This window comes from Anarrhichthys ocellatus, unplaced genomic scaffold (genome assembly GCF_004355925.1).
Source record: "Anarrhichthys ocellatus isolate YVR2014 unplaced genomic scaffold, GSC_Weel_1.0 scaffold57, whole genome shotgun sequence".
Lineage (NCBI taxonomy): Eukaryota > Metazoa > Chordata > Actinopteri > Perciformes > Anarhichadidae > Anarrhichthys > Anarrhichthys ocellatus.
In genome coordinates, this window is record NW_022280087.1 from 1500881 (window position 1) to 1514679 (window position 13799).

The window sequence follows — 13799 nt, forward strand, 5'->3', positions numbered from 1 at the left end:
TCCTGTTTAAATGCCCATTGAGGGTATGCACATAATACATTTTCACCTTATGACCTTATGGCAGTGGTCACCAACCAATAACAGACCATGAAGTCAACCTGACGCTCATTTACATTTGTTAAAGCTTCCATACATCCAATGAACAACCGATTGACATATCCAGGAAGTAGTCCAGCACCAATCAGAGAGTCGTAATGATTTGGGTGCACCCATGGTCCAACCTCTTGGGTTTAGTTGTGTCAACTGACTACTGCCGTTTAACTTGTGTTAGAGGAGTCCTGAGTTGCGAAATTGACCACATTGACTAAGTAATGCGGTAAAAACAATGTTTCTGCATAATGTTTGTTACCAGGACAGGCGGGAGGTTTGTGTTTGATCTCAAACACGAAAAAATAAGTATTAACTTACGTTAGTTCTCGTCGCTAACATTGCAGACATGTAAAGTGGAGACTGTTTTGAACTGGACAACATGAATTAACTTCAGAAGCTTAAGTAGCTGGCGAAGTTAGTCAATTGGATAGCTTATAGGTCGTGTGCTGGAAAACATTACCGTAAAGTTAGTTTCTGAGCTGTTTAACAATACATTTACAGTGTCCACTGAACGGCTTATCATGTCAGCATCCCGTGCAGCAGCCAGCTCATCCCAGCAGCGACTTAAACACAGCGGCTCCCCAACAACCTCCAGCTCGTCCTGTAGCAACAACTCCTCCGCGGTCCGGTTGCAGCCACCTATCCGCGCCACGGTTCCGTACCAGCTTTTCCGTGGAAGTCAGCACATCCCAACCCGCTCCGCTTCCTGCTCCTTGTCAGTAGCCGGGAGCAACACAGGACCGACGACGTCCCGTTGCTCCAGTCCCGCCAACCCGGGTGGAAGCGGATCAGACGGCAGGCTGGTCCCCAGGCAGAGCCTTTCACCACCGGACAGCAGAAGCTCTCCCCACTCGCCTGTTTCCAAAGGTAAGTCAGTCCTTCAAAGTACATCTAAGTGTATCTTGTATTGTAACCGTCATCCTTCAGATAGCTCGGTGCTAACTTATCCGTCACGCCAAACTAGCTTGAAAAATATGACATTTGGAGGTTTCGGCGATTAATCAACACGATCCTTGAGTTTAAAAACCTGAACCAAGAGTGGTTTCAAACAAACACACGCCACTCTTATGTTCGGCCTATGCATAGTTCACTATCTAACATTACATTTAAATAAAATGTCATCTTTAACTATTTCCCCCACCATTCGCCATTAGGCGCCACGTTGTGTTTTGGTGAGAGAAGTTAGTGGCGAAGCAGCTCAACAATATTCAATTTGTATTCAAATGAGCGCACTTTGTAAATTAAATATGAACCGAATTGTAAAGCGGACAGTCATTATTCACACAGAGGCTATGACATGTGTTTTACTTGCATAACTTTCCTAATAAGCCCGACCACCTATAAATGTCGTGTTTTCCTTAGTAAGTTAGGAGAGCGGCTCTCTGTTACTACGACGTTACTCTCCTCACCGGGGCGAGGTGTTCGGCTAGTTGGCTAGCTTTCTAAATGGGTCATAATACATCCGCGATGTGATCATTGACGCTGAAGCGTTAACACATCTAGAAGCTGCACAATAGTCTCGGAAAACATAACTTATATTTTCACAATAGCTCCCGCAACCATGTTCCAATGGCTATCATAATATCGGTAATATTTTTAGCACATTACAGATGTGAGGCTGTTTTTGGTGCACGTTATTATTCCAGTGTGTTCTAATTGCGATTATAAGGGTATAAATGAACGTTGTAATTCTTGCATTACACTGTCATTACCCTGCCGCGATGAGGTAAACACGTCAGGATGTGGATGCCTGTGTGGCTGATGATGCAGCTACTCTGTCCAAGATAAACAGCTCACTGGTCTACATTATAGGCATGATTGGCCAGGTTTACAAAATCTAATGTGAGCAACGAAAGCTTCTCAGTAAGCCTTTACATTTAGGTTGTTTACCATCATTGAAACGGAAAAGAAATGTCGTCAGCTGGTAGCTCTATGGCAACATTGGGGCCTAGCAGTCTGTGAGACATAAACACAGGCCAGCCTCTGCTACTACATGCATGTATGTACAAATACTATTTGCCAAACATGAACAAATGAGAATATATTGCTGTCTACAAAAAGGAAAGCAATGTTGTTTGTTGCATATGTTGTACTACATCGTCACTACACACATTTGTGACGAGCTGTTAGCTCTAATGTGTTACATTTGATCTGGATGGAGATGTTACATAGTGTTATTCTATGAGCTTCATTTTGCATCTTTGCACTCTTATGTCATGGCCGGTAGCAGTGGCGTGTTTAGGGCAATGTGATCGGGGGTGGCCAAGGTGGGGCATGGATGTACGCCAGGCTGCCACTGAGCATGGTGTTTTGGACACCTGTCAACAACCAGCACACACAGGGAGGGAGTATGGAAGGCTGCTAGTGCCATCACTATCGGACATATTACACAGATAGATGAGTTCACATCATTTCCTCATTTCATTGTCCCGTTCATGCTACTGGACATTTTAGTCTATTGCGATATCCTTGTGGTCATTAGTCACTTTAGGCATTTTAAACAGGTCGATACAAAATGTATAGTTGCAATAAACAACATATTCATACAGTGTCTCCCACAGGATTTTGTGAGACTGTGGTGAGTGGACTTGGGGCCCTCTAGAGGGGTCCGGGGGCGTTGTCCCTCAGAAGAAGATTTAAAATGCATCAACATTACAAAGCTAGATCTATGACAGAACTTTGTGCTCTTGTCAACAATTTTTGTACACATTGCTTGTATAGATATGACTGGTTATAACCACAAAGCAAGCTAAACGAGACGGGTCCCGCGAATCCCCCAGACAGACTGCGTGGACCGCACCCGCTGAGAAGTGTAACAATATTTTCGGTTCCTTATAAAACTGTGGTGGAACAAATTAGGCTGTGGCAGGCCGGCACAGCACCAAACAGCTGACGGATCTGTCACTCTTCAACAGGCAGCAAAATATATTATTCGCCACAGCGCTACTTCTTCTTCTAGTTTTATGGCGGTTGGCATCCATCGCATTGGTGCATTACCGCCACCTTCTGCTCTGGAGTGTGGATCAGACAATAGACTGTAAGCGCTACGGTCGGAGCTAGTTGTCTTAAATGTATTGAAAGGGAACCCTAGTCATGGTTATAGCTTTATAACAACAATTAGTAACCCACAACTAACGCTCTTTAACAGGGCAAAACACCACACACACACACAACAGTTTGTGACACATAAACAATTTGTAACACTAATAATTGTACATTTATAAAATTTCACTGCCGAACTGCATGCTGGGTACAGCTCGCTAACAACAGTCTGCTAACAGCTGGGAGAGGCTCTGTCGCTCCAGTAACGTTGCATAAAGAACAGAAAAGAGCGATGCAGGATGAACAAAGACTGAACAAAAGGTATTTTGGTTTGACACATATGCAACGCTGATTACCGTGTAATATGTGTGGTATTTGTTATAAATATACGTTGGTACATAGAGGGTGATAAGAAGCTGTAATTGGAGGGGCTTAGGACCCAGGGGAATGTAGGTGAAGGAAACAGGAAGTGACAGAACGGAAGACACGCCACACAAACAGCTGTTCACCACTCGCTGGCCGGCCGGTTCTTTTCGCCGTTAATTAATTAATGCTTTAACGCGGGGGAAAAAATACCCTGATATACCGTGAAACCGCCAGAATCTTACAAAATACCGTGATATGCATTTTTGGTCATACCGCCCAGCCCTACTAACCAGTGAGCATAACTAAAGAACCAGATATCTTTCTCAGGAGTTGGAGGAGAGTGGGAATATGGGCTTTTTATTAGATCGGCAAACACAACAAAACTCTTGCTAGTGTTATTTTGTGGCTGCTGGATGTAAAACAGGCGAATGTTTGCTGACATGTCAACTTTGAGCCGATTATATGTCAGACTACCAGTGGTGTATAAAGTACCCAAAAGCCATACTTGAGTAAAAGTAAAGATACCTTACTGGAAAATGACTCCAGTAAAAGTCACCTATTAGAATACTACTGTCACGGGATTTCACGGATTGGACCCAAACGCAAGACCACAGGAGACAGAGTCCGATGTAACGGATTTTATTTGGCCAGAATAAAGACAGGAAGGTGTGTGAAGGTGTGGAGCCCGTGGTCCGACACCGAAGGGCAGGCGGATTGACGGTGTGAGTCCCGTGGCTCGACACCGGAGGGCTGGTAGCTCGACGGTGTGATGTCCCGTGGCTCGACACCGGAGGGTTGGCAGATCAACGGTGTGATGTCCCGTGGCTCGACACCGGAGAGTACGCAGATCGACCAGTAATCTACATCCGTAGCAGAGAGGAGAGAGATTAGTTCAGAAAGGAACAACGGGGTTCAACTTACGGAACGGCAGTGGAGGCTACCGAGGCAGAAGACAATACGGACTGACAACCCAGGCCTGCAAGACCAGGGTTGATATGCTGCTGGGTAACGAGCCAGATTGTCCGCAGCTGTGCATCCATCAGGGCGGTGGCAATGGGAGGTGTCTGGAGGCAGGACCGAGAAAACAACACCAAGCACATGGCACAACAAAACAACCAGGGGAAAGACAGACACATGAGGAGAGGAGATTGGGGGGGAAAACAGAGGTTAACACACAATGGGTCAGACAGGGATCCTGACAACTACTTGAGTAAAAGTCTTAACGTATCTGATATTTACTGTACTTAAGTATTGAAAGTAAAAGTACAAGTAAATGCTGTTAATAAAAAAGCAAAGGGTCAGAATTTTGAGAGTTATGAAGTTTATTCTTTTAAGTGCTGTGCCACCATGACCAAGGACATGGAGCTGTGTTGAAAATAATTGTGTTGGCTGTGATCCATCCAGGAGCAACAATGTTCAACATAATATATTGTACATAAGTATACTTTTGCATCTACTATGAACTTATCATCATAATTCTCCGAAAAGCAATATGACACTATGAAGGAGTTGTAACAGTGCGTTTATAAGTATGCTCATTCCGACGAGAGGATGTAGAGGGCAAATGCATAATATTGTGTTCAGCAGAAAATATCCACAGATATCCAAAAAAACGACTTAAGTACAGTAACGAAGTATTTCTACTTCGTTACTATACACCACTGCAGACTACCTACATATTTTAAAGAGAAAAAATCTTTCTCACATTTTGAACCACCTTCTTTGTACTTTCTTCATGTATATTCTGCTTGGCTATTAACAGTTCCACAGATTGTATTTACACTCAGTTTAGAGATAACTGATAATTGATTGTTACAAATTTCTTTAAAGCAAAAATTGCAAAAAAAAGAATGGGTTCCAGCTTCTCAATCAGTAATATTTGCAGGATTTCCCGATTGTATACTGCCTATTTTTTGGACTGTAGGTCAGACGAAAGAAATCATTTCAAGACGTCACCCTTGGAACCTCTGATCGACATTTTTCACAATGTTTTTCACATTTTATAGACTAAATGATTAATCTACAAAATGATCAGCAGAATATTCATTAGCCATATTTCAAACATTATGTTTCTAAATCTACAACATTTGAACTGGATGTGAAAGAGTCGTGTTAATTTAATTTGCATCTGTGAGTAAATCTGTGATTGCTGGAATTTATTTTGACGTGTAATTTTAAAATGCTGGTATGACCAGACTTTATCTTGGCTAATGCTAAAGTGTTTCACTGTCATGATACTGTAATACAGAAGCTATAACCTTCTAGGGGTGGGGGAAAAAATCGATACAGCATAGTATCGCGATATTTTGCGTGGCGATATTGTATCGATGCACGGACGCCAAGTATCGATCTTTAATAATATAAACTATTTTTAAAAAAAAAGATTTTCTTTTTAATTTTATTTTTAATTTTATTTTATTTTTTTTTAGAAAAATCAAATCAATTACTTTTTCAGTCCACTAGATGGTGCTGAGTTGTTTTCTGGTGAGGTCAGCAAAGGTCCCGGGTCAGCGTGATTGGTAGGAAGTTGGTCAAAACAAAGAGAGACATCTGGCCTCACAACAGGGTTAAATCTGCCAACAGTAGCCAGGCTCATGGGGAGAGTGCAGCGCATAACTGTCTCTCTGCCCTCGACGTCCACGCATCGCAAGTTATACTGAGTTATATAAATCTTATATCCTACTTATATAAGTTATAGTTCATATACTGAGTCCACACGTTTGCATTTAGTTAAGTTGGACTATGTAGTAATACAAACAATTCAGTTTGTCAGGTTCATGCAACATTTCTGACATTGTTGGTCAGTCTGTCTGCTTGACAATCCTATTTTGCTGCAATAAAAATGATTGAAGTGAGATGAACAGACTGAAAACTTTATCTTATTAGATAAGACATGTTGACACAGTTTTCCTTTGGGGACATAATTTGAAGTTGAAAAAAGTAATAAATCACAATATAGGCCTACGGTATCGCAATATCGTGATAATATCGCAGTATCGTGATAATATCGTATCGTGACCTAAGTATCGTGATAATATCGTATCGCGGGATCTCTGGTGATTCCCACCCCTATAACCTTCACAGTATTATTATCTGTGAGGAGGTGCATCATTTCATTTTACTCAACCTGCCCTACTTTAAACTTTCCGCTGCCATTCATTGTGTAGGAGTGAGAAAACCAGAGAGCGACAGTGTAATACTGTGTGACATACAGTGACACATTGTGTAAATGGAAACCTGTGAACCGGTCCTTTCAATAGAGCCCTCTGAATAATGTATGAGCCCCTGGTGGGGTTGTGTCTCTGCGGTTTGAGATGGTCGGATGACTCAAAGTCATGCTGGATGACCTTGTTATCCCACAAATGTATTCAGCATCAACCAAATGTGGGAATGAACTCCCAGAGTCCAGATGGGCTCCGATCAGCTGTAGCTAGCGCATAAATCACACAAGGCCTTTGGCTCCACTGATTCTTCAGAAATACGGAAATGTTCTGTAATCAGCACACTCTGTTCTAATGTTTGTCATGGGCTTGTGTCTTTGTCAACCAACTACACAGGAAGTCCAAACGTGATTTCTGAAACCTCAAAGGTCTATTGAAATGTCACTGAAAGTTGCTAAGAGTACAATGTGACTCTAGAAACGTATGGTTGCGTTGGGAAGCTGTGTTCGTTGTAATGCAGCTGGGGGCTTTTACATCTCTGCAGCTCAGTGGGCTGCAAACCAAGGTCCCATTCACAATGCATGTACTGTAGATCAGTGGAGCAACGGAACATACAACCCACGGATCAGATCAGGGAGCAAATATAGCTTTTAGAGATCCCTGATCACATTTTGTTGCCGCCGATACTAATTGCTGATCATTAATGATCCATATTGTTGTCTGATTATTATTTATTTTTTTGCCACCATCCCAAAATTAATTTCAAACTGCTCTGAAGTCAGTGTAAACCATCAAACATTCTAAATGTTACCCTTATACTTTTTAATAGTCATATGTAGGATTATTTTTCTTCATAAAAACAAACAATTCAAATAATAAGTAAATCAAATATTGTATTTTTATTGATTAAATCAAATCTTGCCATTAATAGTTTTGATGATGTATTATAAGCTGTTTAGAGCTAGTGTAAACGGGTCATAATTCATCTCTAATATCTATTTATGTTGCTGTGAAAACATCTCCTTCAAACTACTGGGTTTATTCAAGTTTCTCACCAACACTCCATTTTTCAATATTACAATTAAACACATCATAACGTTATAATTTACCTTTTACCCAATACTCACTGAACAGAGCCTGAACGCTTCATAATGTAACCGAACGGAACCTTTGTTTGTTAGCCGTTAGTAATGCTGTCATCGTCAATTTAAATACAAATTCATTGTTCTCATTTTACAATCTAACCAGTGACGATGCATATGTTATGGTTGGAAGGACAATGGCTGTTGGCAGTTGTTTATTTTGTTTGGATTGTGCGGACTAAGCTAAGATAGCTAATATGAGCTAACATCATCAATTGTCACTTGTTATTGCCACCATGCAGCCCTATCACTTGTAATAACAATAACTGTGATATAACGTGACATACAGCTAACCCGTGTCCATGACACCAATATCCTAAAAACATCACCCAAAGCAGGATGGAAACTGTAGTGCCAAAAACTCTTATCATGTTTATTCAATTAGAAATAAGAAAATGCCATGAATAAGAGCTTCTTTTTTTTTCTTTTTTTTTACACTAGCAGTACATGTTTGCAGTACTAAGGCTCAGAATATCCTTTCAACATAGGTAGTTATTATGTCCCTGGAACACTGACCTCCATTCAGATACAGATATTTAGCATCTACTAAAAACAACACTCCAGAGCCGTTTTTCTTCAGTGGTGTGATGGTAGCTGCACACTGTGGTCGTGTAAGCACACATCAAATGACAGGAAGTAGTAGGCCTGTTGCACTTTGAGCTACTTATCTGAACCAACGTGGTTCACAATGGTTCATTTTAAAATAAATGTGATTTGCAGCAGGATTAGTCATCAGATCAGTCCATATTTGGTGTGTACTGCTGACAAGCTGTTGTTGCAGTATAGTTGTGGCTGGTTTAGTTGGGCAGATTGTGGAAAACAGTAGCTGACTAACCCAAATGTCCATATAGTTCACACAGTGCAGCCTTACTGATAATGTCTGACCAATACCTTCATTAGCTTTAAAGCTGGTATTTATAAAAAATACATTTTCATTAAAAAGTACTTCTTGTTTATAGCAACTTTGTCATTATGGCTAATGCGTATAACAACAATTTGCTAACCAAGGTAGTTGCTGAGATTTGCCAACACGGTGATGATAACATTGTAATTTACCTTTGTCCAAAACATTTTGAATGAACAGAGCCTGAATGCATCATGATGTAAATGAATGGGACCTCCGTATGTCAGCTATTAGCTCTGGTGCTGCCAACATTGCTAGCTCTTTCTACACTGACATGTTGTTCACACTGTAGCATTATCAGGGATCTCCTGATTGTCATTAAATATCGGCCGATAACAATTGGCAGTAAAACTTTGTATCGCACTATGATGGTTAAGCTGTGTAATTGCTCTGTGGTTCCCCTGCTGAACCGTTGGGGGTGTGGGGTCGGTACGGATCACGGATAAACTACGGTCCTTCAAACCACTGGCTGACATTCATTGCAGCAGTGATTCGGTTTCAGTTGGCATCAGAGGGCAGTTTGAGCAAACACACCAGGTGGTGATTCTGGAGATTCCGGAGGCTCGTTCCGGCTGCAGCTCCAGCCTCGAGCGGCCTCTCTGGAAGTGGTTTTACTGCCTCTTTGGAGAATGATGTGTGTATTACTTTTCACAATAAATTCGGTTTCTTTAAATATATTATTTATTTTAAAATGTAAAAATACCAATTCAGATAATTCTAAAAATGCTGAATATCGCAGCCGATAATTGAGCTGGCAGATAATTAGTTGATTCCTACTGTGGAGGCCTGGGGGCTCTGTGCTAGGTCGTTATAGGCCGACTAGATTCACTGCAGTATTGGTCTAGAAAAGTCCTTCTGAAGAGGCACTACCTTTGTTGAGCTATTTAACATATTTGGAAGATCATGGCCAAGTCTAATTTAGTCCCCTTAGCTTACCTGTAAGCCTGTGGATTTATAGCAAGTGTCCTACCAGAAGCTAAGACACCAGGTTACTACAGAGGAGGGATGCTCACACCATGTTTTGCTCTCACAACGTGACGATGTGGATGTGGTCTTTCTCAGGACGATGACGACTGCACTCCTTTTTATTTTAGCAACTGTTGGAGCCAGTGAAATAACAAAAATTGACTTTTTTTATACCAACGTACTCTTATATTGTTCGTTTTGTCATATTCCATTGTACATTTTTATATATATTTTTTTGATGTCTTATACTATTGCACTGTTTATTGTCATGCAACAAGCCACATTTCTTGTCTGTGCAAACATACTTGGCAGCAAACCGTTTGTGATTCCTCCTCTGTCAAACGGATTTGAATGTTTGATGATCAAAGGAGGCTGAGGGAGACTTGCGAGCCACACCGGTCACATAACACGGCACTTCACCGTGGATCATAGTCGCTGACAGGGCAAAATAGAAAGAGACAGGATGAGACAGGATGAGATTTTTTGGGGTTTTATTTTCTCAACAATGTGGCTGCTGAGGTCTATTTCATTCAAAGGAAGCTCAACCTGACTCTGTGTCTGCTGTGTGGTGCTGGGCAGCTGTTGTACAGGAGCTTTATTTATTAGTACAGGGAGCTTTTTACCAGTTTAAAGCGTACCCCAAAACCAAAACAGTGAGCCATAAGAAGCAAAAAGCTGCGTAGAGCCTCAGTTGTAGGTGCTGATTCTCTGTCACTACTCGTGTTCCTATTTCATAGAGCTAATGTTGCTCTGTCTCTTATCTTGTCTCTTGTCTTTTGGTCTGTGCAGTCGAAAGGACAAAATCCCAGCAGGTGCGGAGCTTGGGGACCATTTGGCGAACTTCCTCCCTGGGCACTATTACTGGACCCTACCTCACTGGGCAGTGGCCTCGTGACGCCCATGTGCACTACCCATCGTGTATGAAAGATAAATCCACACAGGTGAGACACACACCCAACACCCGTCTTCCCTACAGAGATGAAGAGAAAAGAGAAGCCAGAGGTATTTATTTATTACAGTTCTGAGTTGGGCAGTTGATGCAGTATCTACACTCCCAATACAATAATAATACCAGCTTATTAGTCATTAAGAGTTGATGGTATGAACGGCCTGTGATGTTGCAAAAGCTGGCTGTCTGGGTTCTGATACTTGTCCTGGTCTCTTGTACTGATGAGGGGATATTTCATATATCGTCTGCACAGAGACTTAAAATCAACTCAATGATAATTTGACAAACTTGTATGAGCGTTAGTTGAACTTTAACACATGCTCTTTGGTGGAATGTGTGTTTGCTGATGCTTAGACAGATTCAGAAAAGATGATGAATCTAATTTTATCTGTACATTTGTTTGGTAATTAGAGCCACGTCCATGAGTTCTGCTGATGCAGCTCAGAGCCGGAATGTGCAGCCGGCGAGCGGTTCGTGACCTGCTTTAATCTTCTTGTTTTATTTGAAATTGATTTGAACACGAACATGCAAACAACACACATGACTTCTGAGGGACCTAACCCTAAAGTGGTCCCGAAGGCTGTGCCATCAGTGTGTGAATGGGTGAAAAACATGTAGCGTTAAAGTGCTTTGAGTGGTCGGAAGACTAGAAATCCAGTACAAGTCCATTCTACTTCTTTACTTGCATAAGACCTTTGTGAAGACTGGAGAGCTGCACCCCTTGGGGGTGATCTTCATCATCCTCTTCAGTTTTCAGTGAGGACTGCATTTGTCACCACCACTACCAGTCTTTATAGGTCACATGTCTGGACTCTGCAGGATTTAGAATGTTTTTGAGGACAGTAAAGATATCCGTTTATCCATTCTTGATCTTAATCTGTGCCCACACCTTCCTGCCCCGTGATCTTCTCACGCTATACTTCCTGTTTCTCCCAGGCTGTGTGACATTTGCCACCTACACATCTGTGGAGCTTCAAACGCCGGATGAAGCTTCCAGTTTATTATTAACTATTGAAGTGATACAAAGGCATGATTGTGAGAGTCTGTATGTGTGGTGCTGCTGTCTGACGGATGTTTGTATTGCATGGATATCTTCCCCTACTAAGGTTTGTTAGACTTGTATGTGGCACGGTAGCACAAGCCTCCGCAGACAGCACGCGAGCTACGAGCACCACAAAGATGTTTATACCAGACTGTAGAAGAAGTGGACGCAGTCATGGTGACGTCTGTCATTGGTTTGTGGACTGATGTTTGGCGATTTTGGCGTCGGCATCTTGGAATACGGCCGTCGCCGTCTTTGCTTTTTTGCAACCAATGAACAGAAGTGACCATATTTGGAATGTGGAGGAGTGATGTAGAGACGCTGTATATGGCTCTGGTAGCTGTAACAACCTGTCAATCACAGTAATTCTGCCCTAAAGCATACTCCGCTTTAACGTCTTTTTTACTCTAAAAGGCACAATCATTTACTAAATGAACACCATGCTGTATTGAAGAAACTACCAAGCGTGCAACATAATTACATAATTTTCTGTCGCGCACACCTGCTGGCTTACCTATGTAGAGTGTAAACTAAGCTTTTCTCCTGCCTGCTTACTTTCATAGTCCATCAACCTGACTCAACGTAACAAATGTCATGAAAAAGGCAATAACAGATTAGTACATGACTATGTTTTTATGTGTCATAATTACAGAGAAGGATTATGCCCATCTCATTTCATCCGCAGACCACAAAAACACTCGTGTCTAACTAATCTTGCACACAAATGACCAAGCCAGCCAGCCTGATAGCTAGCTTGATCACTAATACTTTCATAATTTACACTATTATTTGGTGATATATGATATATGATGTCCTATATATGATATAGGCCAGTCCATAAGCCTTTACCTCTGACATGATACTTTTTAGTGAATGTAGTATTCATTTTGTACATTCCTTATTTATTACACTAGGAAGCTCTAATGCTACAAAATACTGGATATTGGCACTGATCACCTGATAAGTTTCCATTTATTTCAATTACATTTGACTCTTCAAGATTCAGATTCAGATAAAAAGCAACATTGTAGAGCTAAGGTGAGCATATGTCAATTATTTTGATGATCAATTAAATTATGTTTTAGTCAGAAATGTCAAAAAAACAAAATCACTGTTTGCATTCTCTGAAATGAGATTATTTGAATATGTCCTTAGTACGGACGTCAACGGTTAGCTGTTAATCGGTCAGCCGCCAAGAATATTTATGACGCCGTTTTATCCGGACCTGGACCTACAGCCGATAGGTAATTGGGAATTTTTTAATTTTGACAGAGTGCTTCTATTTTAACAGGTGCAGCGGTTCAGCGGTCCAGGAAACACAACAACCAATTGTTGTTGTAAATCATATCACGTGATGCTACTCAAATGTGTGTATTCTGATACGCATCGCGGCTTGAGTGAGATACACACACGGGAGAGGAATGTGGACAGCGAGACCAGAGCCTTTAACTAAGAATGGACAGACTCCTCCATGTTCATTCCTCCTACGGCAGTAAACCAGTGTCTCAACCGTGACAATCATCAAACACGAGCCTGAATCATGCTACGTTCTTCTGATACTCTTTTACATTTCAGAGGCACATACATTTTATAGTAATACATTTATTTCACAGTTATAATTACTAGTAACTTTTAAGGTTCAGAATTTGCATAGAAAAAGTCTACCAAAAGAAATATATGCTAAAAGAAGAAGAAAAGTCTCATATGGCTCTTACAGCAACGTTGTTACATTATACTGAATGTGTGCTTACGGAACATTTAAGTCCAAAAATAACTTAATTATAGTAAAAAATACAGTGCAGAATCAGCCAGGGACCATATGAAGAGTGTCTCATCAGCTCAGGGGGGCCTCATCTCTCTTTATCCAAGACAAACAGGAAGCAGACAGAGTGAGGGGACATGCTGTAGTAACAAACAGCCCTTTGTGTGGACACCTTAAGATGAGCAGGACAGCAGTCAAGTGTCCTCTGGGTGTTGGATGGGGAGGTTGTATTGAATGTGTGAGTGTATGCTTGGATGAGACTGGGTTCACTTTAGTAAGTCACACTCTCACACTGTGTTGCAGAGCCCAGCTCAGCTTTCACTGAGTGGTGTGTGTGTGTGTGTGTGTGTGTGTGTGTGTGTGTGTGTGTGTGTG

At 41.5% G+C, this 13799-nt stretch overlaps 1 protein-coding gene across 3 annotated transcripts in view; it reads left to right on the plus strand.

The window, feature by feature from the left end:
- The first annotated feature begins 228 nt into the window (after positions 1-228).
- The window catches only part of glcci1a (glucocorticoid induced 1a), a 24558-nt gene continuing 10987 nt past the window's right edge, over positions 229-13799 (plus strand). For all 3 annotated transcript variants that reach the window (XR_004213609.1, XR_004213610.1, XM_031871276.1), the window contains exons 1-2: positions 229-957; positions 10461-10612. Coding sequence is in view for 1 of the 3 variants with exons in the window: in XM_031871276.1 (XP_031727136.1) it covers positions 612-957; positions 10461-10612 (498 nt within the window). In the remaining 2 variants the exon portion in view is untranslated. The remainder of the gene's footprint in view (positions 958-10460; positions 10613-13799) is intronic.